The sequence below is a fragment of the Leptosomus discolor genome, chromosome 5, assembly GCF_034619465.1.
Source record: "Leptosomus discolor isolate bLepDis1 chromosome 5, bLepDis1.hap2, whole genome shotgun sequence".
In the NCBI taxonomy this organism is placed as follows: domain Eukaryota; kingdom Metazoa; phylum Chordata; class Aves; order Leptosomiformes; family Leptosomidae; genus Leptosomus; species Leptosomus discolor.
The window spans coordinates 7,693,270-7,720,923 of NC_141395.1; the positions used below are offsets into that span (position 1 = coordinate 7,693,270).

At 41.4% G+C, this 27,654-nt stretch overlaps 1 protein-coding gene across 5 annotated transcripts in view; it reads right to left on the reverse strand.

Annotated features, from left to right (window-relative positions):
- Positions 1–243: 243 nt before the first annotated feature.
- R3HDM1 (R3H domain containing 1) overlaps positions 244–27,654 on the reverse strand; it is a 52,812-nt gene continuing 25,401 nt past the window's right edge. For 2 of the 5 annotated variants that reach the window (XM_086465614.1, XM_086465613.1), the window contains 13 exons: positions 23,002–23,156; positions 21,447–21,548; positions 17,785–18,045; positions 17,161–17,281; positions 12,122–12,282; positions 11,376–11,524; positions 9,143–9,246; positions 8,386–8,553; positions 5,215–5,384; positions 4,854–5,004; positions 3,339–3,421; positions 2,610–2,694; positions 244–1,638 (listed from right to left, as the gene is read on the reverse strand). In XM_086465614.1, coding sequence (XP_086321740.1) covers positions 1,271–1,638; positions 2,610–2,694; positions 3,339–3,421; positions 4,854–5,004; positions 5,215–5,384; positions 8,386–8,553; positions 9,143–9,246; positions 11,376–11,524; positions 12,122–12,282; positions 17,161–17,281; positions 17,785–18,045; positions 21,447–21,548; positions 23,002–23,156 — 2,078 coding nt within the window. In that variant the 3' untranslated portion in view covers positions 244–1,270. Of the gene's footprint in view, positions 1,639–2,609; positions 2,695–3,338; positions 3,422–4,853; positions 5,005–5,214; positions 5,385–8,385; positions 8,554–9,142; positions 9,247–11,375; positions 11,525–12,121; positions 12,283–17,160; positions 17,282–17,784; positions 18,046–21,446; positions 21,549–23,001; positions 23,157–26,624; positions 26,880–27,654 lie in introns of all 5 variants that reach the window. The other 3 variants (XM_086465612.1, XM_086465611.1, XM_009951574.2) reach the window with 3 other exon arrangements.

Below are 27,654 nucleotides of genomic sequence, written 5' to 3' on the forward strand. Positions count from 1 at the left end.
GTCCCTTATTGTGCCTGATCAGTTCCTCTCTCTTTTTACTTATATAGGGAAACATTTAAAAATTATGGGCAGGATAATGTAAATAAATGCTTCAAGACAACAAAGAGCAGTAGTGGTTCTTTGAGAAGTTCTAGTATTTTTGTTATTTTTGTTTTCTCTCATTTGAAGGGATCCAAACCATTAATATGTGTTCATCCAGGTTTCAGAAGACTCCTAGAAGTTTAAACAAGTGCACTGAAAAAGTTTGTGTTTGTAAACATTTATTTTCTCGAACTGAAAAAGGCTTGCATCAGCACACATTGTACAGCCTTGCAAATTACACAAATTGAAAAAAGTTTGTTTCACTTGTGTGATGAATCTTTAATGTCCAGTGAGTGTCTGCAAATGATGAAAACTTAAACCATTAAAAAGGTTTCCAGCACATATCAAACACAATTATCTTAGCGTGAAAAGGAAGAGAAAGAGATCCATACCGGTGGGAACACAATTAAAGTGCAAACATTTTGTCACTTGTGAAGATACTTTTTAGTTTCTTCACACTTTTGCTAAAAAGAACTATTAAAATGTGATTCAGTGAACATTCTTTGTAACCCATTCATATTGCCCTTTAAATAATTATTCAACTTGCTGCATCAGAAGCGAATCCTTCAAGGGTACAACCTACTTGTAATTTCTTTTGACATTGCTTGAATGAATCTCAAAAGAAAATGACCATCTAAAGCGTTAGTTACTAAAATTATTTTTTTCTTTTTATAAAAAAAAACCAAGGGACAAAGAACAGGTTAACTTGAAGATCTGGGGTAGTTTGCTAGAAAATGAGTGTAATTCCTTGAAAATGGTTCTCTTTTCCCCTCCACCAATCCTCAGGTTCCTGCCTTGGAATGGACAGCTGTGTGCTGGCTGTGAAAAGGGATTATAAAATACAAATCTGAATGTGGATTTTTATGAACATTTGCTGTACAATAGAACTTTGGATCTGATACAAGAATTCAAAAATATAAAACAAAACTACTATAAAAGTAGGGGACATTTCAGCAGCATTCCTTGTAGAAAGCTGCCTGTCTCAAAGATGATTCCTTGCTCTTGTCTGGGATTAACTCTGTACTTTTTTTTTTCATCTTGCTGGATCAGTGGGTTATTTATTCTTCAATGGCCAATGTTACATGACAAAACATCCCAGGAGTCTCTCTGAAGAGAGCAGAAACATCAAGCCAATCGAGGAGAGGAGGACATGGAAGTAGTAAAGGCTGAGTGTCCACTGGTCTAACTGCTACTGAGAACTAGCCCTTTCCAGAACATGAAAGTCGTAGTGCTTCTTGCTTGTTCTCAGCCTGAACTTGTTCACTGAGGTACTACTTTGTTTCTTCAACGCATTCTGAGCAGCTGACATCGTAGGGAACGTGGCTAGAACCGTGTACGTGGAAGCCAAGTCACTGGGTTTGGATGGCTCAGTGTTCACACTGCTGTCTCCGCCGCCACAGTAACGACGATGGTGCTGCTGCTGTGTCTGTAGACACTGTGAATCCCTTAGCCACCGAATCTTGGCACCAACTTTTAAAAGTTCTCCAAATAGTTTTTCTGCTTCCATACGAGTTATGCCTTCTGGCAGTTCAGTGATTTCTAGAACTTTTCCCACAACTGAAAGAAGAAAAACATTGAATCTGAATTGGTCACTGTACTTAACGATACAACCAACACAATGGAAAATGAGTTATTTCACACTCGTATCTCCAGCTGGCTGATACCAAATACACAGGCAGTCCACTCCTGGTGGTCTAGAGAGCCTTTCGCTCTCACACTCAGCTACAGCCACAAGTGTACAAATAAAAGCGGACGATACAAACCCAGCCCTCAAACGAGAGGGGGAAATCATAAAATAATCGACACCTGATTTCGCAGAAGGTTTGAGAACTCAGTGTAGTGTCTCACTGGCCTCGCCCGTTAACTCTTCGCACATCATCGTGCTAAAAAACTAGTCTGTCCTCTCTCAAAAGTGCCTTTCCAGTAAATTGTTACAAAAGGCTGATTTATCTGTAACTATCTGCAAAGAGCTGATAGCAGTAACACTTGCAAGAAAAATTCCTTCCAGTAAAGATAGGAAGACAGATGATGTAAGGTTTTATTTGGATGACATCTTTACCAGCTCCAAGGAGCTGATCTGTAGATCTCCTGATATGTCCCCCAAATCCATGTGCTTATTTATATTAGAAGGAGAAAAAAACAAAACAAAAGGGAGCACAAACTAATTTGTGGTTTACGTTTGATTTCACATTTCACGCAAGTCAAAGGAAGTAGGGGCATGTATATTTAATGTAACAGTAGTGAATGTAACAATATAACAGACCTTACCGATAAGCTGACAGACTTGCTTTTCGTTTTAGTACTGTCCCATCCTGATTATCTCTGGTCTGTTCCCCAGCCTTCAGACCTACCCTTTTCTCATTGAACCTCCCTCTGCCCCCCTCTCCACATCAAGTCTTCCTCTCCCTCCATATGTTTCCAGCGTTGTCATGTCCCTTTCTGTCCAATTACTCTTCATTCTGGCCCTTTTCTCACCTGTGCTCTCCTCGTTACATTCCCATCCATCACCATAATTCACAATTCTATACCTGGTTCTCCTGCACCAAGATCCGCTGAAGCAGCCTTCTTTGCTGGTTTCTTTCCCCTGTTTCCATGTCTGTTTCCAGGTTGACACTAGAAAGATTGACATAAATGATGTACTTTAATGACAATGCACCAGTATCTTAAAATTTCTAGGTTAGCTCAGTGAAAAATGGTGCAGGGGAATGTCTGGAAAATAACCTGCACTACCATGGTAGGGAAAAGACTTTCACGTCCAATTTTAGTCTTGGAGTTTAGCAATCCTGCAGTCAGGCTCAATCAGTCCTTGCCTTCAGAAGAAAGGCAGGAAGTGATAAAAAAAAAAATCACCTTAAATCTTGTAAGAACACCTGCCCCCCCCAGCCCCAACCCACAACATCTTCTGGCTGATCTAGGGTAGAACTAAGCAAGGTAAAGGTGGGGGTTCTATGTGTCTGTCCCCAAAACTAAAGAGATGGCAAAACTTTTTTGCTTAAAAAAAATAAATCCATAATCTACACTGTGCCTAAAGCTAAATTCCAGGAAAATGTTTCTCACTTTTTTTTTTTTTTTTAAACCCACAACAAACAAGGACAATGGGAAGTACCAACACAGAATAAAAGCCTTCTTGCAAAACAAGCACCCCCTGCTCAATTACTTCCCAATGCAATAACATACTCCCCTATTCATGGTGGTTATAATGATAGTCCTGAATTGGGTTTTTTTCAGTGTTGCCAGGAGACTGTTCTCTTCAGTACCTGTTGGCTCGATACTTGTCCACGTAATAAAGGTGGTGGATTGTACTGCAGGGGCTGGCCAAGCAGTGGGTATCTGGCATCTCCTTAAAGAGAAAGATAATTAGAAGGGTTTTCTGTGGTGTGAAACCTGCCCTGACAACACGTATCATACCCAGAAGAGAAAGCAGAGTAACTACGCACAGAGCCGTGTATTCAGCCAGGCTAACAACGTGAGATCTGGCACGATTAAGTAAGTGTCAGTCGGTTACATACTGATCACAGGGAGAAAAGGTACAAGCTGCTTGTGTTTAAGGAAACACACTACAAGTTTTTTTTTCATTGCAGTCTTACTTAAATCCTCTCATCTCAAAATGAGCTTAATGAGGCTAAAGCTCTTCTCTGTGTACTAATTTAATCATTTTCATGGTTATATCCCCAATTACATTCCTGTACATCTTCACATTCCTGTTTGCTCTAAGGATCCACAAAGACAATGGCACAGAAGTTCCCAGTAATCACAGAAGGTTCAGAAGGCGGAGAGGTGCGCTTTACACCAGGCAGCCTGGAATTTTTACACCCCCATCGGAATACAAAGCAATGACATAAAGGTTATGTAGCGGGTGAGGCAAAGGCAGACAAGAAAATGAAGTTTTCTTTCTCAGTAAGACAGACATACAGAATTTTCTGTAAGTTTCGCTTCAAAGTAAATCTTTCTGTAAAACAGACTCTTTAATTTCAAGTTTGGGAATTACACTAGGACGTCTTTGCTCACTGACAAAGCTTTCTTTTAATAATCTGGTTTTTAAACATTATCAACTATCACATCTTGGTGAAAACCCCCTAGTTTCTGTTCTTCTGTTAACAAGGCAGCAGAGGGCTGAAATCCTTTTACGAGGAAGTTTTTCTGCCTTTGGGTGGGCACTATCCAAAATACTAACGGAAGTAGCAACAGCATTGGCTAAAGGCTCTAGCTTTTCTGCAAAGGAATGAATAATTCTTGCTTAGGCTGTGGTTTGATTCAGTGCATCATCAACTAAAAAGTGCACTGGGCAGAACATTCATCTCCACGTGGCATTTCTGTATCTTTTCCCCCAAAAGACAACATGCCCACGTATTAAGATCAGCCAGTCCCACATCATTTATTTTATCTTTTGTAGCTCTAAAATTATATCCTATGTGACAATGTGTGTCAAGTTCTTGATTTATGGTTAAAACTTGAAGCTACATTATAGCAAACATTTTATTAATATCTTCCATGCTGAAGCGGGGAATTTCACACACGAGAAAGCTCATGGGTTACAGAAGCTCTCACAGTAACAAGATGATCAAAAGCTTTTGAGAATATGGGGGACGGTATCGGTGCAGAGAGATAAGGTGAAATTTTACACGATGCTCAAGTGGACAGCTTTGATGATCCTGCTTCAATAGCGTTACTACTAAAGGGAGCCACGGTTTGTCAGAAAATCCTCATGTAACTTGTGTTTGAAAACATTCCAACAGAAAGCACACACGCATTTTAGGTAACTAAAAGTATACCTTGTCCAGGGACGAAAGGTCTAGAAAACTGGGACACAATGGAAAGAGGTGTTAAGGTGGGACGGATGTTCTTCATGTTCGATAGCTGAGCTGGTGCTGGTGATTGGGCCGGTGAGGTGACAGGACTACCTAGTTGAGGACTATGCTGCAACTGGAACAAACAAGTCAGTGTTTGAGGAACCACCTAGTTGAACAAGCTAAACACCACCTCCAGCATTCAAAGACTGAAGTTAAAATTGCTGTATTGAGTACTAGCACAGCAGATTTTTATTTCCCAAAAAGAACTTTTGGAAAAAACCTGCAAAGATGCAACTTATGCAAATTTTAAGTCATCCTGGAAAACAAACCAGAAACCTCGTACCTGTGCAGCACTGTCTAAAGTGCTAAGTTCTGTGGACTTCTGCCCTCTTTGATGATCACAGTAATATTTATTCTGCTTCCATTGCGGAGGTGAATGGTTCCGAGGCTGAGGATTGTTAGGTATATTTAGCTGCATCATTACTACTCCTCCACCTGGTGGTGGTGCTACCGCTACAAGAGAAGAAATCACCAGGATACAGTTAGTTCATATATTTCAGTTTTCATTTTAGCAGAACAGGCAGTTTAGCAGTAAATTAAAAAAAAAAAAAGGGAAGTAACATAATGAATGTTTTGCTAAACAAGCTGCTGAATTCTGGCAAACTAAAGCAGTATGTTCTGTACAATTACATTTCCACTATCAGATACATCTGCGACGATTAGCTTAGAGAGGGCTTCCCAGAACTAGAAGAGATAGTGGAACCACTGAAACTTATTATTGAGAACATCTTTGAAAGAAGTCATTTTGCTTGATAGCAGTTCAAAGTATTAACGCTCACTGTAGTTACTGTCAGAGCAGTGTGTTGAAGAACATGGGATATTAAGCAAAAATTGCTTTACTGAAAAATGGACGTTACCTAGTTAGCTTTACATGATCTACAGCAATACGGACTCCAAATGGTTTCTCTGGTACAACGACATACATTGGAAAGACCTGGAATCGATCTTTTGCCTGAGGCAAAATGACCTATATTTACAGGTTTTATATACGAGCCTGCCCTGTGATTTCTGGGCAGATCCCCCCACCCTGCACCACTTGGCTGCTGCAGGAGCTACAGCGATGCCAGAGTCAGGGGCGAACAGCCAAAGAGCCAACGCTGCTCCATCGGGCTTTGCACGTGGAGTTGAGAGGCTGCCCCAGAGCGCAGCTGCTGGCCCCCTCTGACCTGGTGCCAAGCAGCGTCCTGTTTACTTGGGAATGGTTGTGGGCAATTTCCTTCTCTGCTCTACCCTGTTTAGAGCATTTCTCAGAAACCACAATTAAAACACACGGTTTAAACATAATTTAATCATCCACCTTTAAAGAGGGAATCTACACACTTCTAAATTCACTGCCTACGTCACAGCATCAGTTAGGAGCAGCCAGATACAGATTATAAGTGCGTTCATCTTGTGTGTTTTAAAACGGGCTATTGCTTTCACTACCCTTGGGCTTCACAAAAAGAAACGAGACTCCTTCGAAAAGCAAACCAGATGATGTAGAATAATGAACTCATAATATTAAAACTACATTAGCTTTTGTATACTGTATTCAGAAATATTTACTATATTGATATTTATAAAAATATATGCAGTACTATTAGCAATATTTTCACATCTATACTTTCTTTTTAGTAGCAGTAAGTTCTACCCATGTGTTACAGATTGAAATGGAAGCACCAGATATCAGGCCAACTTTAGCAAAGGACAAACTCAAGAGTCCCTGCTCTGTCCCTATAAAAGCCACATTGCAAATATTCCTATTTTGTTGTGCAGCCAAATAAAATACAACTGCTTATGGATATGTAGTGCCTAATCAGAATAATACATAACACAACTGTTTCCAAGTGGTAAAGCCATAAACTTCTGTAATCCCTGTATGTAAACCTGAGATGTACCAACCATCTACATACACACATTTTACACAAGAAAATTACTTTCATTTTAATATTTTATGCATGTATTTATAAATATTATAAATATGTAAATACATCTTTCTGGTTTATAATATTACATATTTTACTCTGCAGCATACTCTTCTGAGTTCTGCAAGAACTGAAGGCCCAACAGAAACACGCTTGTCTTTCGAATCCATGTAGAGCACCATTTCTAAAAACGTGTCACCCTCTGAAAATGCTACTTAAACTGCAGAAGAAAACTTTCCACATCCAGAAAAACCTGTTCTTTCTACTACTTCTAGTTCCACAGCATTTCAGTTAATGAAAATAAATGGAGTTTTTCCCTAAACAAGCATCCTGACAAAACGAAGTGTCATAGAACGCCTAAGTCAGTTTGCAGACGCCTGTCAAAACCCCTGAGAAGGGAAGCCCAGAAAAGGCTTCCCAGATTTGCACTCTGGTTCTCTAACTTCTTCCAATAACAAGCAGCACAGCTCTGCTGCTTGTCTGCATATGTCCTCACCTCCGGGGCCTTGATTCACCTTCTCCAGATCACTTACTGAACAGCATGATTTTCTTGATTCTCTCAAAATCTGTCTCCCTAGGTCATGGCGAGCTTCCCCCTCCCCAGACTTCCTTAAACTGCAGTTGAACGAGTTTGAACCAGGCCTTCAAAACCGCACTCCAGGACAGATTAGGTGGGCAGAAGAACAAACTAGCATGAGGCCGATTTGAGACACCCTGAAGGGACAGTCTTCCAGAATTAAAGCCAAACCAACTTGAAGCAAAATGGAAACCAAACCAAACCTGCCCATGAACTGTATAATACACTGCTAATCCAGCCATCATGCCATGTAACTGCATGTTATCTATTTAATAATAAACAGGCCCTAAAAATCATCTTAGAAAGATAAATGTTTGCAAGCAGCACATCCTCCTCAGTGGAATCTAGGTCATTGACTGAGGGCTGTTTAATCTATTGCTTGCTCACCAAAATTGAGACAGCAGTACTGGAGATCACCTCTTCTTGTCCAACCAACCCAAATTCCCCGTTGATGAAGTAACGACGGTACCGCTATGATCGCAGGGCTCTTCTATAACCTCTTGTTCGGAGGCTTACCCTAGTGCTCTTAATTTCCTGACCAGTCCATCAATTTTGTGGGGAAATTCAGAGGTTTTAAGCATTTGGATATTAACATTTATAAACATTTCACAGATATGACAGCTGTATGTCACCACTGTTCCCACACGTCCTTCAGGCTGCTATTTATACACCTTCTAAAAACTACCCAAATATTTTGTCGATCAAAACATTCCAAGCCTGATTTAAGTGCCTCTGCTAAGTCACATCTGCTGAAGGCTGCCCCCAAGCTGCCCTCATGAAGTTGGCTTTTCTTCCAAGTTGTCACTTTAAAAGTTACAATAGCAGCAATTCGGGTGAGAATTACAAAACAAGTGTCTGCAGAGATGGCACTCAAGTTGCAGTTGTTCCAGCACTTAAGCCATGAAATCGATCTGACCATTTACAACAGGTTTCTAGACAGAATGGCTTAGATGAATATCCCAATAAAATATACCTTTTATTGGCTGCATGATGGAAAGACCAGTGGGCGAACTTTTACATGATGAGGGTGGAGACACTATGCTGTAGTGCACAATGGAAGCAGCCTGTTGTGGCTTTGACTTTGATGAAGGTGGCAATAATGTAGGAGGTGATGGCTTCTGACTTGAATGGTTGCTATAAACTATGAAAGTAAAAGCAGTAAATGAGGCTACCATAAAAACAAAACCAAAACACCCCACACAGCTTCAGAGTATTTCATTTAGCTATTCAGCCCCAAAAAGCTACCTCTCCTCTCTGTCAGAACCCAGGACGCTTACAGTTTTCACCTTTAGAAAAATCGATACTCTTACTCCTAGAACGCTTCTGGAGTAGAAGAGCCCAGCACACTGCTTCCGGAATGCACCTTGCTCGTTCTATCAAGTGTAACCCCAAATCTCAACATTTTCAGACCCATGTAGCTATTCAGGAAACGCTGAAAGTCATTCTGCTGATGATGTATAGTACCCCCTTCTGTCTCAACTCACAAGCAGACACACAAGGCGATGTATGTTATTGAATTCTGAGAAAGTAACTCGAGAGCTTTCAGTGATAAACAAATTGAGATGTCAAGTTAGCCTGCCTCCAGTGTAACTTCAAAAATGGAACACAGAATGAAATATAATACAGTAGTTAATTCTAAATCAAACCCTTAATCACAATTATCCAATCACCCAAAGTAATAATAGCTAGACATTTTGGGAGTCTTTCAATAAAAATTTTATTGCCCCAACCTGCACACTGCTGTCCTTGAAGCTGCTGTGAGTTGCACGGTGATGATGTTCTAGGAAACTGTATCTGCTCTGATCCAGGGGGCTGCAAATATCCTACTGATGAACTGTAATAACAAAAAAAGCACATGACTAACAGGCATTTGCGCTACACATCTACTTAATCACGGCTGCTGCATTTGCTGTCCACATGTACCGCAGATCACTGAGATTTTGTTCCTTTTAAAATCACCAATCTTCCCACCTACCCCCAAATCTACTCATTCTTCAGAGGACTGAAGTTTCACATCTCTTCCTTGACAAAAACTTATGCCCCGCAGAATCAAGAAGCTGCGCTAATTCACCGATTTTGAGATACTATTTTTGTGTCAGTAGTGCTATATCATTATTCTACATGTCTTTATACTAATAAAAAGACAGTTTGTTGGCTTGCCCAACTAGCCAGAATTAGGTCTCAGTTAACGATCCCCACAGAACCTGCCGTGAGGATTTCAGATGCAGCCGAGCCAGCTGGTTCAGCACGCCAAAGGAGCACACCTCGCTTCGGTGTGAAGTAACACAGCGTAAAGCCGCGATTGCCTTGCCGTGGCTTTACCAAATGGGGTGTGGGAAGAGGCAGATGACTTAAGGGGATAAATCACCTTTCATTCGTTTGTAACATGTAGGAAAAGGATAACTTTACAAGTTTATGCCCGGTATTTTTCAGGGCATTCAGGGGAAAACCAGGTAAATAACAGACATCGGCAAATTCTATCACACCACATCAGGTTGGTGGGCCACCATCAGAATGGTGCCTATAGAATCCTGTACTTCGTTCCTGTACTAACAGACAAACATTCTGAGGGAATGAGAAAAAAGTCCTTTATTACTTCAAATTGTGGAAAAAAAATAGGTGTAATCCTGTTGGACTTAGTATTTTTACCTGTGTTGTCACCAAAGTTTGTTCCATCCTTTGTCCCACAGTTCAATTGTAAGTTTAAATTAAAGATTCCCTTGCATTAAAGCAGACAAAACTCAGCGAAAACCAGAACAGACGGATTTATATCTGCATGGGATGTGTGCCCTCACACAGCTCCTCATCTCTCTACTGATTACAGCTTTCAGTAGTGATCTGTAGGTCTGAGACTATTCAGTCCCTGCAGGCCGGCATTCTCCTTGCCTTGGGTCAAAGCGCTGCAACATCACTAGTTTGATAAAACCAAGATGCTGCCATTAGTTGCTAGTCTGCCCTGAATTCCCAACAAATGTTTCCCTGTTCAAATGAGGGGGACGTTTAAATGATGCAAAAGATCAAGCAACAAAGCTTCCTTCAAAAAATATCTGGGATTATGTCTACCTGTGACTTCACTGAACCTCAAATATAAATACAGAAGAAAAGGGTAAAAAGAACCTTCACATATAAAGAAGAATAATTCAGATTTAAGTAGATGAAGTCATGCAGCGATGACACAAACACTACTTAAGTCTCTGCACTCACGCAGGATGAGGCACGTTTCGTACGTCGCTGCTTGTTTAAAAGCCACAAGCCAGGTATTTTTAAGTGCTGCACATTTGTAAGTTCAAAAAACTAGAAAAATCTGTAACGAGCATTAATCCTAATGAATCCTTTTAGGTATCTGCCTGGCTCTTCTCTCACAAATACATGGCGTGGGTCTACAGATATAAGCGCAGGGAGGTCTGTACATGTAGACCAATTCGCTGTTATCAGCGTAAGTAAAAAAGAAAGTTAACTATTTATCAAACAAAACCAAATCAAAGTTCCTGTGCTTGTTTCACAGCCAGCTTTCTGCCAGCAGGCCCCGTTAGCCACACGGACAAAGGAAGCTAAGCTCCTCCCAGACAAACCTCTCAAAAAGGAAGAAAGTCGGTCTTTTTCTGGGATTCAAATTCTCTTTTCCCTACATCTCAATAAAGTAGCATCTTTGACAAAACCAGTGAAGATGGATAGTCATCTCCCATGTGTAAGGAAAGGAACGCAGAAAACTGAAGACGAACTGAAGTAAAGTATTGCAGGAAGTGACACAATGTTTTCCAGCCTAACAAGTACGTCCCAATTAAAGCAGTACTGGCTGTTTTAGTTAATTGTGTAAGAGCAAAAATAAATAGATAATAAAATCTCTGTAAGTCTGCCTTTAAAATACATGTTAATATATGCAATACTGTAGCAGATCCTGTCAGTTACCCCTCGGCAATTAAGCCTAGTTGCTGAGAAATCAAATCACCGAGTTCAACTCACCTTAAATTATTCTGCTGACCTGACGGAATGACACTGTAGTAAACTGGCATTCCGGTGGTGGGCAGTCCCTGATTTGACTGACCGGGAATTAGAACAGGCTGTTGATACGTCTGCTGGGGCACTGCTTGGGAACCTTGAGGCACCGAAACCTACAATTGAGAATACATTAAGATTTTTCTTCTGCAGACAGTGTTTCTTTCTGCCACTTGACCATCACCTAGTTTATGTAAGAATTTAAAAAAAAAAAAAAACCCCAGAGACTGAGAGATCGGCTGGAGTTCTCTAAATCTAGAAGACTAACAATAACAGTAGTTGAAATAATACTGCTTTATAAAAAGACCCACTTAAATCTTCTTGGCCAAAAATGGAAATGCTGGTTCCAAGGGACTCCATCAAATAACAAAAGAGATTCTCCCTACAGTAGAAAGCAGGGTGATGGGGAGGGAAATCTTATGAGCTTTTTCTTCCCCATCCTCTGAGTTGCAATTAGCACAGCACCTGGCTTTGAACAGGATGAGAACTTGTTCGCTTGTGACACATTTTCTTCTCACTTCTGTTGTGGGTTTTTTACTTGTTTGGGTTTTTTTTCCACTTTCTGTCCCCAGAGTCACCTTTGACACCTGCTTGCAGCTTTCTACCATTACAAAGCAATGCACTTATAATAATAACAAAAAAATTAAAAAAAAAAAAAAAAATCACTCAAACACACAGAAGTGTGACTGGAAAGTTACGAATGCAGTACCCACCTGATAAGATGGCACTGAAGGATATGGAACAATCACACCTTGAATCTGATTCCCAACGTTGTTGTGTTGGCCACTGACTAGATTTTGACTCTGAGACTGCTGAACTCCAACTAAACCCTGGTAGTTTTGCTGCTGGTGCTGGTTAGGCAAAACCTGGTAACCTGAAATTATACATTTAAATCTTATTTTAAAATAACGAACACATTTGACACACAGTTGCCTATAGTGAAAGTGTATGTATAACATTTTCCAATGGCTTTTTACATCTGGCAAGTTCCTAAGAGTTGAACTTACCACGCACGTAGAAAGAAGCCAACATCAAAATGAACAGATTGATTCGTTTGGATCCAGCACGAAGTACTGTACGTACTCTCTGCAAGGCTGCTCTCACATGCTCGCGGTACTTATCTGCACTCTTAAGTGAGCTACATGCATTAACACCCCAATTTGACAGGTGAAAGCTGAAAGCATTTGAACAAAGCATGCTAGATAATATCAGAGCCAATTAATTGCCTATTGTATGAACAAGACCATTCTCGGTACTTTAGTTTTGAAAGTCTAGTTATGCTAAATTCTGCTAGCACCTCCGGTGCCCCAGGGAGGAGGGCATCTTCTTGACTGTGATTCTGAATCGCACTTCAAGGAAATTTGTGTAAGGCACCTGTGCACATCTTTTTAACACGGGCAATTTCTACCAAAATCTGTAATGCGAAGAACGACTGGGACCTGAGAAAAATCTTCCAGGTAAAAGCCGTGTTTGTGTACAGTGGAAGACATTTTATATTCAAAGTTATCTTGGGGGAAGGAAAAAAAAAAAAAAAAAGATTTTCACATTCACCACTCTATAGTGCCTCTACAACAATTTATTATTGCTTAAACTGGTACCCTCTGCTCTTTCAAAAATGGCCTAAAAACCCCCTGAACCCCCCAAAACCAAACCCAACCCAAACATGAGTGCCAAAGAGGAAATCTGTGCATTTATTAGGTCCAACCTTAACTCCCGCTGTCTTTTTTGGTTTTTGTTTTAACCATATAGTAGGTAACTGCTACCGTGATCAAAACACATGCAGAGCACAAGCAAAGGTCTTTTTGTCATACTCTATTATACAGGTACGTGCTACTTACCGCATCAGCAAAACCCCGTAACTATCAGTGTTTCTGAGACAAAGCCAGTTATGGCTCCAGAACAACAGGACTGGGCTTGTCAAGATGCACTGACGGCAAGGAGAGCCTGTGTTTAACTTGGGCACATTCACATCCCACTGACCTTGACACTCCCCATGCTCTCCCTACCTTGGCATGGAACTATAACAAAGGAAATACAGCTGCAAAAACTCACTTCGATGTTTTTTGAACTGTGTTTAAAAAAATTGCATCGTCTATTGTGAAAATAATTCAGTTAACACAAAACACTGGTCTGGTAAACAAACCCACCAATGTTCAGTGATGAGATACGTACAGCGTACAATGAACACTGTGAATTACAGCCTCAGCTGGCTGTGTCTATAGAAATTGCAACAACGAAGACTGAGAAAAGACTGTTAATATCATCAAATATTGCTTCAGAAAATTAAAGGGAAGAAGGTTCAAGTTTGTTAAAACCGAGACAGCTATTCATTGGAAACACAACACACTGAATATTTTCAGAGTCCTACACAAAACTTCAGAACAGGGCATGCTTCAACTAGGATTAGTAATTAAAATTTTTAATAACACTTAAGTTTGAATCGTGCACAAAAATCCGTCTCAAATCTGTAACGAACAAACCGCTTAAGTGCCCTGCGTTACACAGTGATCTACGGCACCTAAAGAGCAGAACGCGGGGCTGCGGTCTGTGACAGATCCCACCAATACACCTGCAGTCTAAACCCCTCATTTCCCAGAAATTGCAATGGAGCTGCGAATATTTTTCAGCTTTTTCTGGCACTTCCAGAGACAGACACGATCAATTTTGCAAGCGGAGAGAACTGGAACAATACAAATTGGCTGCCGAGAAGGTTCCCCACAGCGTTCCAAGGAATGCTTTATTTTTAGCTTCGCCATTTCACCTCTGCATAGACAGGGGTCTGACAGAAGTGCAGCACTCAGCAGAAAACCCACACCTGCCACAGCAGATTGTCTCATTACACAGAAATACTCTGAAACAGCAGATAAAAAAGAAGCATGCTTCTTAGTATTTACACCGTTACAAAGAAATCACTGTTAATAGGAGGAAAGTTAACGTATAGAATATAGAAATACATTTGCTGAATAACACAGTGAGAGCGAGGAACTGCCTTTCTTCGAGAACAGAAAAGCAAGTACCATCACCTGGCTAACAAGCTACGGGCACAGCTTGCTTACCGCTGTCACAGCCATCAGTACAAGCGTGACCGTTTTATCCGTGGCCGTTGTGAAGCAGAAGCTCGCTGGAACCTCAGCTGATGCTCCTGCAGGAGCTGTAGTTGAGGGAAGGTCTGTAACCAACCTGTGGTTAGGTCTCAGGGGAACTGGGCCCTCGGTAGCATGGCAATCAGAAACGCCTTTTTCTTGAGGAGTGTTTTCTTCTCCCAACATCTTTTGGGCCACCAAAGCAATTTTTATTACAACTGAACCCCCCATATATTTCCCCTGAAACCCCTGTAAAAAGGAAGCCAGGAAGCAGCTGAAAAAGAGACCGGTTCACTGTGAGAAATGTAAACCTCTCAGACAGTGTTACGGCCCCGAATCCAACAGCTCAAAGTCAGGCCACTCACAGTATTAAACCAAAAGTGGCTTCGGTTGCCATGCTCTCAGAAGCTGCCATCTTTTACCTAAATTTGTGTTTGGAAAGTTCTTTCGTAGTTCATAAGCACTTTATGAGTAAAACCCACGGCTTATACGTAACACAAGATTTGTTAATTCTCCTTTCTGACAGACGCATCGCTGTATTAGCCAAGTAACTTGCTGCCTTTTGTCTCCGAACCAGCCATTGCCAAGCGTCAGCCATTTCAGATGTGGCTTTGTGTCAACTTAATACAAATAATTATAGTTTAAAGTAAATCTACACGAGCTCATGCCAAAGCAGAGCCCCTCACGAGCAGTTTACAGAACAGCAAGCATGACATGGGATGTTCCATCCCCGGGACCCCGAGACGGGCCTGGGCAGCAGTCAGAGAGCCCGCAGTGGGCAGAGTTTGAGTTAAACACTAGTGCCGCAGCTGCGAGTGGGGTACTTCTCTCTACCTTTAGTGCTAGTAAACACCAAGTAACCAAACAGGACTGGATGTTGGATTGAACTGGCAGGACCACCCCTCCACTACGGAAACACGATCCCTCGATGTCAGGGTTACAGGTACACGACCAAAGCAGCAAAGCAGCTCTCTGCACGGCTTATTTTATTTCTTCTAGGACACAGAGGGAGAATTTAGCTGCTGATGCTTTTCACCCTGTCCACATTACAGGCAGTGAAATTTGGCTAAAGCACAAAGAGCTAAAACCGTACAAGAAACAAACTTACTTACCTAACGGCAACCGATTCCTCCCTTTGCATCGTGGTGCTGATGCACCGTCACCCCACGCTTTCAAATTCAGATTGTTTTGTTTAGCTACATATATACCCTGAGCTCTCTCTGACTGGAGTTCGTGTACTGTGCACAGAAGGTGTCCCCCTAAGTGGAGAAGTAACCCCAGCTGAGCCTCAGACTTTCAGCTATTAAGCAGTCAAGGTATTAAAAACTCTTGAGGAAGGAAAGCAGGTTGTGCAATACAGTTGGATAACACATCTCTAACACCAGCGGGTAAAACAAGTTGCAAAAATGAGTAACTGCTTTTCCTTTGAAAAAATGTCAATATACTTCCACTTCTGAAGAGTGGAAAGCCGTGACCTATTTCGCAGCCAGCAGGTACCAACAGTAGTTTAAAACGACCTGACCACCCTACCATAAGCAGGCATCACATCTTGATGATTCTGCAACGAAATAATCCTGTGTAAATTTGTGAGCTGAACCCTGAATAACAGCTTCGCGTGCTGCTGCTATTGGAGCACCTCCTAGAAGAACTGCAGAAGAGGGAGCCATCCCTCTCTTACAGGTTGCTTCACAGAACAGCTACAAAGAAATCCAGTTAGTATTTGTAAAAGCTGATCTTTCATCCTTTCCCTGTAGAGCAACACGCAGCTGGGGACAGGGGGAGGAATTAAAAAATCCTTCTTCCCGAAGGAAACTCAAAAGGACGCTACCTTATTCAACTAAAACATGGCATAAAAGCCTGTAAGGATGTCTGCCTCCAAACATCCCCGGTTACTTGTGAAAGTTTTGTCTGGGAGTCAAGATATTGCTCAGAAGTAAATTTGTTTCAGGAATCCAAATCTTACTGAAGAAGTCATAACAATATTTTTGAGTACAGATTATGAGAATAATGGTACGTACAGTTACAAGTTTTAAGGAAAAAAGACAACAGGAAAGAAAGACAGAAATACAGCTTGGGCACATTCATAGAAAGGTAACTCAGAAACAGTTGAAAAGTCTTTACTAAAAATAGGAAGAGCAGAAAACTAATTCTAAGCACTTAAGTCTCATTATGTATTCTATTCAATACCAGATACCTTTCATCATAGGACAGAAAGACAAATTAAATCAGTATCACCAGTAGCTTCTGCACAGCACTCTCTTCATGGCACAACATCTAAAATTAGTATCTTTTGTTTCAAACTTTCAGTTAAGGTACGTCTCTGCAATGTTACATCATTTAAAGGTACTAATTCATCTTACTTTGCAAGGAAGTCACTAAAAAGTTAGTAACTAAGTTGCAAGTTTTTTAATTGTTCAGTTCTGAACTTAAGAAAAAAAGATTATCCGACAATTAAAGCTACAGCATCAGCCACTCATAGTAATGGCTCAAATCTCAAGTTTCATGAACGACTGATTCAAATTTTTCCACCTTAGGTTGGTTACACTTTGTGTCCTATATTTGAACTTCTGCTTTATTTGAAATTTTGCAGCACAGTAAGTTTAAAAAGCAAACCCAGGAGAAAACGCACATGATGTGTTCCCAGGAAATGCTGAAAGAGTTCAACAAACCTGTCTGCTGCCCAGGCTGCGCCAGCGGTTGGTTTTGCTGAGTGTTGTAATGGACAGAAACGTGCCGGTACTGTTGGCTGGAGTGCGGGTACTGACTGGGGGTACAGTAACAAGCTGGCATCTAAAAACAAACAGCCGGTAAAGAGATTCACTACCTGCACCTTTACAGGAGGCAGACATCTAAATGCAAAAACAATCACGTGATTAAAGAAACGATGAAAAACTTATTGAAAGGTGCAACTAACATTAAAGAGTTCAGCAGCTAAAAAAAACACTTGTACTACATAAATTCCCTCTTTAACAGCCGATTTCTTCTGCTTTCACTGTAGAAGTGACAATTCCCAATTTCCACAAAGAAACATCCGAGACACTAGAAAACTACGCAGAACATGAGTTTTACCAGCTACAGGAAAACGTGGGTGATTCTTGCTCCTCAAGCAAACTGAAGTCATTCATTTCAAAGCACAGAAGCCAGAAAAAAAAAACCCACCACCCCAGGAATAAGTGCTCCGAGCTGCAGTTTAACAGGGAGCCCCACAGCATAGAAAAGCTCATGAACAGAACAGCAGGATCAGTTTTAAATTAAATACAGCTTGAGGGAGGGTGGAAGCAGAGCCATTGTACCTGCGGCACAGGTTGCTGCACATATCCCTGCTGCTGGAGTACCTGCTGGGTGACAGGGTGGCCAGAGGTCGAGTAGCCTGGAGCAGAGACGGGTTGGCCAGAGGGCGGCGGAGGGGGAGCAGCTGCGATGATGTAACCGGACTGCTGTGGGGGCTGGAGGACCACAGTGGACTGGAACATCGCAGCGTGAGGTTCAGCGGGATCAGCAGGCGGCTGGCGGGCAAGACTCATATGGCTAAACTGTGATCCCAGGTTGTCTTGCTGTAACGGTTAAAGAAGGAGACGTTACGTTCACAAAGGTACAATCGAGAAGAGAAAGAACAAAATAGCCAAGTATCTCTGTAAGTTCCAGATCGGCACGTCTCAATTACTGTGCGTTCGCAACATCAGCCAACGAACAACAAGGAAGGACACGATGGAACGCAGCAGTAAGTGCTCCTCGGGGCTGACAGCAGGGGAGGACAGCCATTCAGAGCCTTCACTCCACTGCAAACGTTCCCTTTTTGGATTACATCTACCTAGGTATTGTAAGAATTCAGTTGTCAACAATAAAGTCAGAATTTGTGTCACTAACATTTTCTGGTTGGACTCCAAAGCTTGAGTGAAAACATCTAACGCCAGGTAAAACAGCAGAAGGCATTAGTGTTGCTAAAGTAATTTTTGGTTTTACGAGCTTAAATTAATGAGGCTCTGATCCTGAATAACAAGGTACGCTCCTCTAATTTGGTATCATACTACATGCAAGGATTGTTTTTTTTTTTTCCCCAAGTAAACAGCTGCAAGGAATGTATTCAAGTGGTTACCTACTATCTGTATTTTATTAACATCTGAAACTATGATACTGATTGCACTAACCACTGCAGAAGTCCCGTGAAATTTGAAACTTCCATTACTGTAACCCCAAGCTCCTTTTCTTTACAAGCAATTCAGCATCAAATTATCGACACCCTGGGAATGAGAAGTGATCTCTAGTATTGTACTTTTTTTTTTTTGTTAAACAGGAAGATTTGGTTCATGCTTCAAAAGTGGGCTCTCCTAAGAAGGAGGAATATTAACAATACTTTAAGACCACTTGATCTTCTCTTAGATCAGCCTGAAGATGACAGGAGCTAATCAAGAAACAGTAGGTGCAAGTTCTGTCTTTTATTGATTAGCTACGTTCATGGTTTATGATACAATTTTCTAGTTCCCAGGCTAAAGGTATTCTTAATTACCACTGGAAATATAAGGTTGCACCTAAAACGTTATTTAGAATACCTTTACAGCTTAAAAAGACTTCTTTTCATTAGATCAACAATCTAACTTTGCCTTTGGCATTTCATTCCCTAATGATGTCTGCTAATGTAACTGTAATGCTTTCCTACATTGGATTTTACATTCTACTGTTGGTAACACCTAGTTTAGAGAGGAGATACTGGTATTTAATTGTGAGTTAGCATTACCTCTAAAAATGTCCAGCAGATAAACCCAAGCAACTTTTATTTCTTTTTTTCTGTTACACTACCAGTAAGAATTTATTATTTATTTCTTTCTGTTTATTTCTTTTACACTATTTATTTCTGTTACACTACCAGTAAGAATAAATTCTGGCCTGGTCAGTTTGTCCTACAGTGGTATGTCTCACAGTGGTTAATTAACCATTCTCGTTCCCTTCCTGAGGAGGTAAGTGATACTGACTGCAGTGCAGACCTGTTCAAACTCTAAAACAACAGGAGAAACCACGTCACTAACAGCAAACACCCCCCATGAAGTGCAATGCCTTTTAGAATTGCGTACCTGAAGTGCAGTAACAGTTACAATATGCCTTTAATTATATGCAGGCAAGCAAATTTAGATAAATCTGCATCGATTATTAGAAAATATGTTCTGATTAATGTCGAAAGTAATAACAAAACAAAAACTCTGAATAGATACTAAAACAGCTACTGTGTAACACCATGGTGGGTTAACCTTGGCTGGCTCCTAGCTGCCCACCAAGCCGCTCTATCACTCCCCCATCCTTCGCAATACAGCAGGAGAGAGCAAGATGAAAAGCTCATGGGTCAAGGAAAGGACAGGGTGGTCTCTCAACAGTTACCATTACAGGCAACACAGACCCACCTTGCGGAAGATGAATTTAATTTATTGCCAATTAATAAAAGAACAAGACAGTAAAAAATAAAAACAGAACTAAACCCAGCTTCCCCCAACCCCCTTGCTTCTCCCTAGGCTCGGCTTCACCCCCAACTCTTCTACCTCCTGCCCTGAGTGTCACAGGGGGATGGGGAATGGGGGTTGTGACTGGTTCCTAGCACTTTGTCTCTGCTGCTCCTTCCTCCTCACGCTCTTCCCCTGCTCCAGCATGGGGTCCCCGCCATGGGATACAGCCCTTCATGAACCTCTTCAATGTGGGCTCTTCCCACGGGCCGCAGGTCTTCACAAAGCGCTCCAGCATGGGTCCCTTCCAGGGGCGCAGTCCCCCAGGAACGGACTGCGCCAGCGTGGGTCCCCCACGGGGTCATAGGTCCTGCTAGAAAACCTGCTCCTACATGGGCTCCTCTCTCTGGGCCACAGCTCCTGCCAGCCGCCTGCTCCTGCCCTCCACGGGCTGCAGCTTGCTTCAGGGCATCTCCACTTGCTCTGGTGTGGGATCCCCCACGGACTGCAGGTGGGTATCTGCCCCACCACGGTCCTCCACGGGCTGCCTCTCTGCTCCGGCACCTGGAGCACCTCCTCCCTTTCTTCCTTCTGACCTTGGGGGCTGCGTACTTGTTTCTCACTCCTCTCCCTCACAGCTGCTGCACAGCGGTTTTACCCTTTCTCAAATACGTTGTCACAGAGACGCCACCAGCGTCGATGACTGCCTCAGCTTTGGGCAGTGCAGGGTCAGTCTTGGAGCTGCCCGAAATCGGTCTGTCCGACATGGGGCCAGCTCCTGGTTTCTTCTTGCAGAATCCACCCCTGCAGCCCCCTTGCTACCAAAATCTTGCCGTGTAAACCCAACAAAACGTCTATTCATTAGAGTATCAGAGCAGTCCGGGGAGCTGGAAAGCCTCAGTATTTGACCTGGACTCTACTTGGGATTCTGCCTTGGATAACTCTTCTCCTTCACTGGGTTTCAGTTTCAATTTGTATGTATGGGGGGGGTTTTTGGTTATATTTGTTGTGTTTTTTAAACATGTAAGACTACGATACTTCATTTCTAGCTTCTATTTATTAAACAAGGGACATTAGCGAAGTGGGAGTGTTAAAAGTTCTGGCAAAGAGGTTAGAAAATGTAACCTCAAAAAACCAGAACAGCTGATTCCCCAAAATGTATTAGGGTTCAGCAGAAGAAAGAGCAGACAAAGAAACAAGCAGCGAGAAAGGAAGTTAATTCTGAGACATAAAAAGGTGCTGACTGGCTAACAAAACAATAGCATTGAAAAGCTGTTCCTTTATAAAGAGAAATAATATATAAATATCAAGATATATAAATATAGCCGTAACATTTCTGCTGAACTTGAAATAAACACATAAAAATCTCAGGAACTGTTTTCCCCCACTCAGGTAATATTCCACTGCGATTGAAGAGCTAGCCAGTTGTTACACGGGAATCGCACACCACTTAAACAACCAAGCAAAGGTCAGCATCCACTAAAGATTAACCCAGGCAGAGAGGAGATGAACAGAAGATGTAATACCACAGAATATTGCTGTGTAGAGGAGACTGGCAGGAGCGGGGGTGGATAAGAGACTGCAGAGTACTGAACAGGCTGGGAAGAAGGCTGCAGAGGCCGCATAGGCTGAAGAAACAACAGGTTTATAAACATGGTTAACACCAGAGTAAGAGAAGTGAAACCAAAGTCAAAGTCTTTCGTAATAGAAAAAAGCAACTACGCTCCAGAAAAGCAACTACGCTCCATTACCAGAAAGAAAACAGGTACTTTTTTTTAAGCTCAAGACTGCATTGAATTCAAACAGAAGTAATTTTCAACATCAGTCTCCCAGCAGAAATTATACATTAGCTATAAGTTATCAAATTGCTTCTCTTCAACATTTACTGTTTCTTTTAGAGAGATTTTTTTGAAATTATAAAATAAAAACTACATATGCCTTCTAAATGGAAGTTGTTTTAAAGCATCTAAAGACAATGAATTTACTACTAATCACAGATTAAAACATATGATTTTCACTTATTCAACAGTACTAAAATATTTTCTCTAGATTGTGGTTATTTGATCATCAGAGAGGAATCATTGCTGATAATGTGTCGGGCAGGTCCAACTCCAGCATCCATTGAGAAGGCATCATAGAAGCACTAAAGAATTTGTGAAGAAAACTGCGAATACCACATACACGCTTCTGTAAACTAGATATGGAGAATGCGAACAAATGCGCCTTTTTCAAAACAGACCATCTCTGCTGTGGCATACACAGGTATCTTCAGTGGAAGATTTAAGCAGGAAAAGTGAACTTTAGGTGAAGTTCTGTAAGTAACTTTCTGATAAAACTTGAGAGTTTTTTTGAAAATATCACAGGGACAATAGCCAGTTGCTTGGTGCCCAAAATAGCTGCTGTGAAAAGAGGTAGAAGCCTCCCTTCTCCTGCCCATACACACTCTTTTCATTTTTATTCTTCTTCAAGGGCTGAGGTCACCTTTACTCCGGCCTATTTTACTAAATTCCTCTTGCACAAGGTGAGGATAAAACATATCCTGTACTTCAGCGTGCAGTTTTCTGAGCAGAATAAGCCACAGTGCTACTAGAGGCGTCCACACCCCACCAGTCCTAAGCTACCTCCTCGGTGCCACGAGTACCGCTTGTGCAGTACAGCCTAAGGAGGCACCTGCCTGAAAAATAACCTCAAGACCAGGAGACAAGGATTTCAGGTGGGTTAACGCTCTTCCCAGTCCGCTGCCTGTTTTACTGTTAATGCCAGGGGCAACCACGCAGGGCGGCTAAGGACAAGGCAGGGCCTCTTCCAGAGCAATCCACGCTTGGCATGATCTTGGTACCACAACGTTTTCGTACTAAAATATCTTCTGTATTTTTAAGAACAGGCTGCCTACCACGTTCAATTATTCGCAGAACTAACAGTTCTGAAGACTGGGAGGGGTGGAAAAGTCCTGTTACCCATACCCGCGTAGCGATTACTTCTTAACCTACGCTTCACAGACCAAACCTACTGATCCTCGTCATCGCACAGCAACAGGACAGAATCCGTCATCGCTACCAGCATCGTGTTTGACATGTGCACCTGTGAGAGGATGTGATTAGCTGCTGGCTGCTGCGGAGGCGGGGCGGGAAGAGGTGGCTGTTGCGGAGGTCCAGGCACTTGGGTCCTAACAGGTTGCTGAGGCATAGGAGGATTGTACACAACTGGAGTGCCATCTGGATTAAGGAATGGCTGACCTGAGGAGGGGAAAGAGAACAAACACAACCGAATGACAGGCAGCTGCATCATCTAAGTTTAAAGAAAATGAAGACAAGTGTATTTACAGTAGGCAAAAATGAGTGAAATAATAACATTTGAAAATAAGTGAAGTCATACTGTTTTGTGTGACAGATTTATGCCAAATCCCCACAAGTACATTTATAATAGCAATGACTAAACAGGCCTCATTTGACAAACTACATGCAGTTAAAAACCAAAACATTGAAGGTAAACAGGGATACTCCAGTCTTTACTTAGTGAACAGAGATAAGGATTTGCTGTATCTTGCTTGTCTTGAAAACTCATTCTTAACAAAGTGGATTGAAATGGCAGGAGTAGTAAAGGAAAACTCTACTAAAAATACTATTTTAAGGACCTTTTAAAAGGCAATTAAACGAATTTCCTTTAATCACTCAGAACACCAGTCAGAACACCGGAAAGCTTAAAGGCTAATTAAAAAAAAAAATATATATATATAAAGCAGTAGCTGGAATGATCTTCCCATAATTAGTAATGAGATTACTGTTAAAGGACTCTCTTCCCCTATTCATAGATGAATTGGCTTTTAGCTTTCAAATGAAACAATGTAGTATTATTCTCCTATTTAATAATTTGCAACCTGAATATTATAGCAGTGGACTAATGAAAAAGTTAAAAAATAAACTACTTAAAAGTAAATGATAAACAAACAGTGATTTATTTGGATGCCTGGGTTGGAGGATAAAAAAAACCAAAACAAAACAAATCACAGGAACAACAAATGACTTCGCAAGGACCTGTGTCTAGCTGCTTAATGACCCCTGTCTTGCACTGGCTTATTTTGATGCTTAAGGTGCAAATACTGATGTACATTCTTCTCTCCTCTGATAGAAGTATTTTCTTGTCTGAGATTTTCCAGAAAGGTACAAACTGAGACTAAAGCCTTTGCACCCTAGCCAGGCTCTGTCAAAGCAGACTAACGCTCCTTCAGACTTCTTTGTCCCACCATATTTAAATGCAACTGGCCAACGCAGAAGTGGAAAAGTCACCGAGGCGGCAATTAATGCGAGAGACAGAGAGGAAGCATGAGCAGACTTGCAAAAGTAAGCTACGTATTATGCAGCTGGACTGCAAGTGATCAAGCGACATTCAATTTAGCTTAATGGGTTCCTCTTTAATGCTCAAGAACTGGGAACATTCTTGAACATAAATAGGGAGTCAGATTTTCTTATTTTTTCTACCACTTTCTGGTAATCACAGAAGCTTAACTTGTTTCCTGTAGTTGCTGAATAAGAACTGTCCTTTCCCGATTACTGTCTTCAACTGCTGAGAAGAATGACCCTGTTGATCTAAGGTCACAAGATCCTCTGTCAGAAATGCTGAGAAACTAATCTATGTTTTTTGAACTCTGACTGTCATTTGGAACAATAAAGCCAGATGAACAATTAGAGTACGATGATTCGCGTACACTGCAAGTTGAAACTTTATCTGAACCAAGATGTTCCTTGTTCTGGAAGTGCACTTTAGCTTCCATTAGACACTCATTAGACTTTAACATAACATTCTGTTATGAAAGACTATTAATGACTGGTTAAAATACATTAAAAAAATGGATAAAATGTAGGAAGAATCACAATTTGAAAGTCAAGCTAATTTTAATGAACATCAGAGTCAAGTCTCTGCTGCCTTTTCTGAGGGGCGTGCAAGCACAAGATGCTCTCAGATGAAAAACTTTCACAATCCCATTTGTTTCTCTGCCCCTCCCTGCTGCTGCGTGGAAGTCCCATCAATGCAACAGGGAACATGTCCAACAATACAGGAGGAAGACAGTGAAGCTAATCGCATGGAAAATATCGGCAAGCACATAACTGAAATGAAGATGACTCAAAACCCGCTATTTAAGTGACAAAACTGTACCCTGTTTACATGAAAGTACCTTCAAGCTGAAGGTATCGTTTCAGTGTCTGCAATATCTGTTTTGCTGTACAGTAACTAAAGATTTTGAGCATAAACTCATAACATGAAAAGTGACAGCCAACATCCTTCATAGTTAACGTAGAGTACGAAGTACTCCAGTGCACACAAACACGAAATCCACTTATTGTTCTAGCAAAACTTGTTCACTGATCATTGTAGTTGTCTTCAGACAATCAGCACACACGATGGAACACCCTTGTATAAGAGGCACGACTATCACAGTAGAACCAGAAAAACGAAGTCAATAGTGCTGTTGCCCAGAACCTATATCCAAGATGGCAGATGGACCCTCCTCCAAATTCAGTGGCTGTCTATGAAACTTAGATGCTACAGCTAGTCACCTGTAACCAGCTTTTTAGCAAGGCTGGCTTAAACTATTCATTTATACAGTAAGGCTTTTAAGAGAAACCTCAGGCAGCATATCGATGTGCAAAATCATTAATTAAAAAAAAACTCAAATTTTGTATGTAACAGCAATTGATTTATATTAAAGAAAAAGAGAAATTCATGTATTTCCATGTTAAGCCTTTTAGACATAGAAGAGAAATAATTTAGTAACTGATTATTTTAACAACTCCAGTGAGAAAAATTTAGTTTAAAACATCACATGCAGTTATATTCAAACATAATAAAGTCCATCTACTTTAGAATAATGGGAAATATATCCTGAAGTATTTTACTTTCTACAAGGAAATCTTTAAACTAAAAATACAATAACTTTCCAAAGACTACATTGTGTTACATAAAAAGGTAAACTAAAACTAAAATTTTCAGGATTTCCTAACTTCTACAATAAAGTAGAAGTTTGCCCAGAGAATGCTGACTAGTCATTTAATCCAGACCCGTAGTTAAACATCTCATCATATCTACATTATGAAGTATCAATTTCCTACTACTTACTAAAAATACCAGTATTGGCCAATTACGCCAACATTGATTAATCCTGTTTTAAACTGACAAACAGAAGTTTAGGAACAGCATGTGATCTCATGCTTACCTCTTCCACTTAGTATTAAGTCAGTGTCATGAGCAGAGAAACCCAAGAATATGATGTGACAAACAAGATGAAGGATGATAAATTCTTTCAAGTCAGTATGAATACTTCTACAGGCTCTCTCGCCTCACTGAAACTGTTTTATAGTAGCACTAGGAAAGACTTTTCCCTCTCCCGAAAAAAGCCGAAACAATTAATTTAAGTTATTCTGCATTCCGGTTAATAAATCACAGGATTTTCATATTTTGTGCAAGTCACTCATTAAACTTTTACATGTAAGTTAAAACTCTAGTAAAAATCAAGTGAGTTTACTCATTCCTTTGATCCTAGAATCATGCTTTCTTTTTAAATTAAGTGCACTGAACAAACACAACCACAGAAAAGAAAACAAAGAGAAAAAGAAAGGACAATACTGACATTCAGTCTTAAGTAAACACGCGCGCATTTTTCCCCAAGTTCTCAATTGTAACAAAAACATCCACAAGCGTGTACCAACCTGTTTGAGGGTTGATCAGAACACTGCCAGGCGGTATGCCTGCCGCTTCCAAGGGAAGCAAAAAGAAGCTAGTGCTAGTAGGTGCCACTTGCCCGCTTATGCCACCATCAAAGGAAAGAGAGTTACTACTGCTGACGGTTGGATAGACGGCAGGCGTGCCATGAGAAGGCTGGCTTAGAGCTGGCACTGGAAGAGGCTGCTGGGTGTGAGAAAGAGAACCCGTGGATGACCCTACACTACTAGAAGACTCTGAACCTAGGAAAGGAGTAATGAGAAATTGTTTTTACCTAGAGACAGAAACATCATACTCAAAACACATACTTGCAAACGCTTACCCTTAAAGCTCAGCATTAAGTACATTATTAAACAGCGGCCCTCAATCAACTCCCCCTTCAGCTCCCCTGGAACACCACCACACGACCCCTTCTGCGACCCAAGGGTCCATTCAGCACTGCTTTGCACTGTACGGTGAGCTCTCGGAGGTCTCTAGCTCCGATTCTCTGCACAGCAGACGCGTGCCTGCACGCGTGCAGGTGCGCCAAGGCTCGGCTCACGCGCAGTTCATCCCCGCGTTGGGCACGCACTGCAAAGCGAGGCCCGCACACGTGGCGACGGCAACACCAGCGCGACGCGCACGCAGCCTGCGGCTCTCGCAGGCGGCGGGGTCACGCGGAGGCAGGGCCCGACGGCCCAGCGGAATTCACATCTCTGCAGACACAGCCTGCGCGCACGCAGCGGGCACGTTCTTTTTACTACGGGATGTCAGAGATCTTCTCTGACTCACTGGCTGGATAAATCGCAGAATGCTAAAAAAAAAAAAACCCAAACTGTATTTTTCCTACTCCAACAATTTTCAGTCTGAAATCAAGAATACAGCTGGAGAACATTATGGTAATATGGGAGCTTTAGCCTAGTTTTATGCAACAATTCAAAGTTCGAAAGGAGTGTGAAATAGCTGATTGAAAGCAATAATCACTTTACAGCTATGAATGACTACAAACATTGCAAGGCAGTGGAGAATCAGACCCTG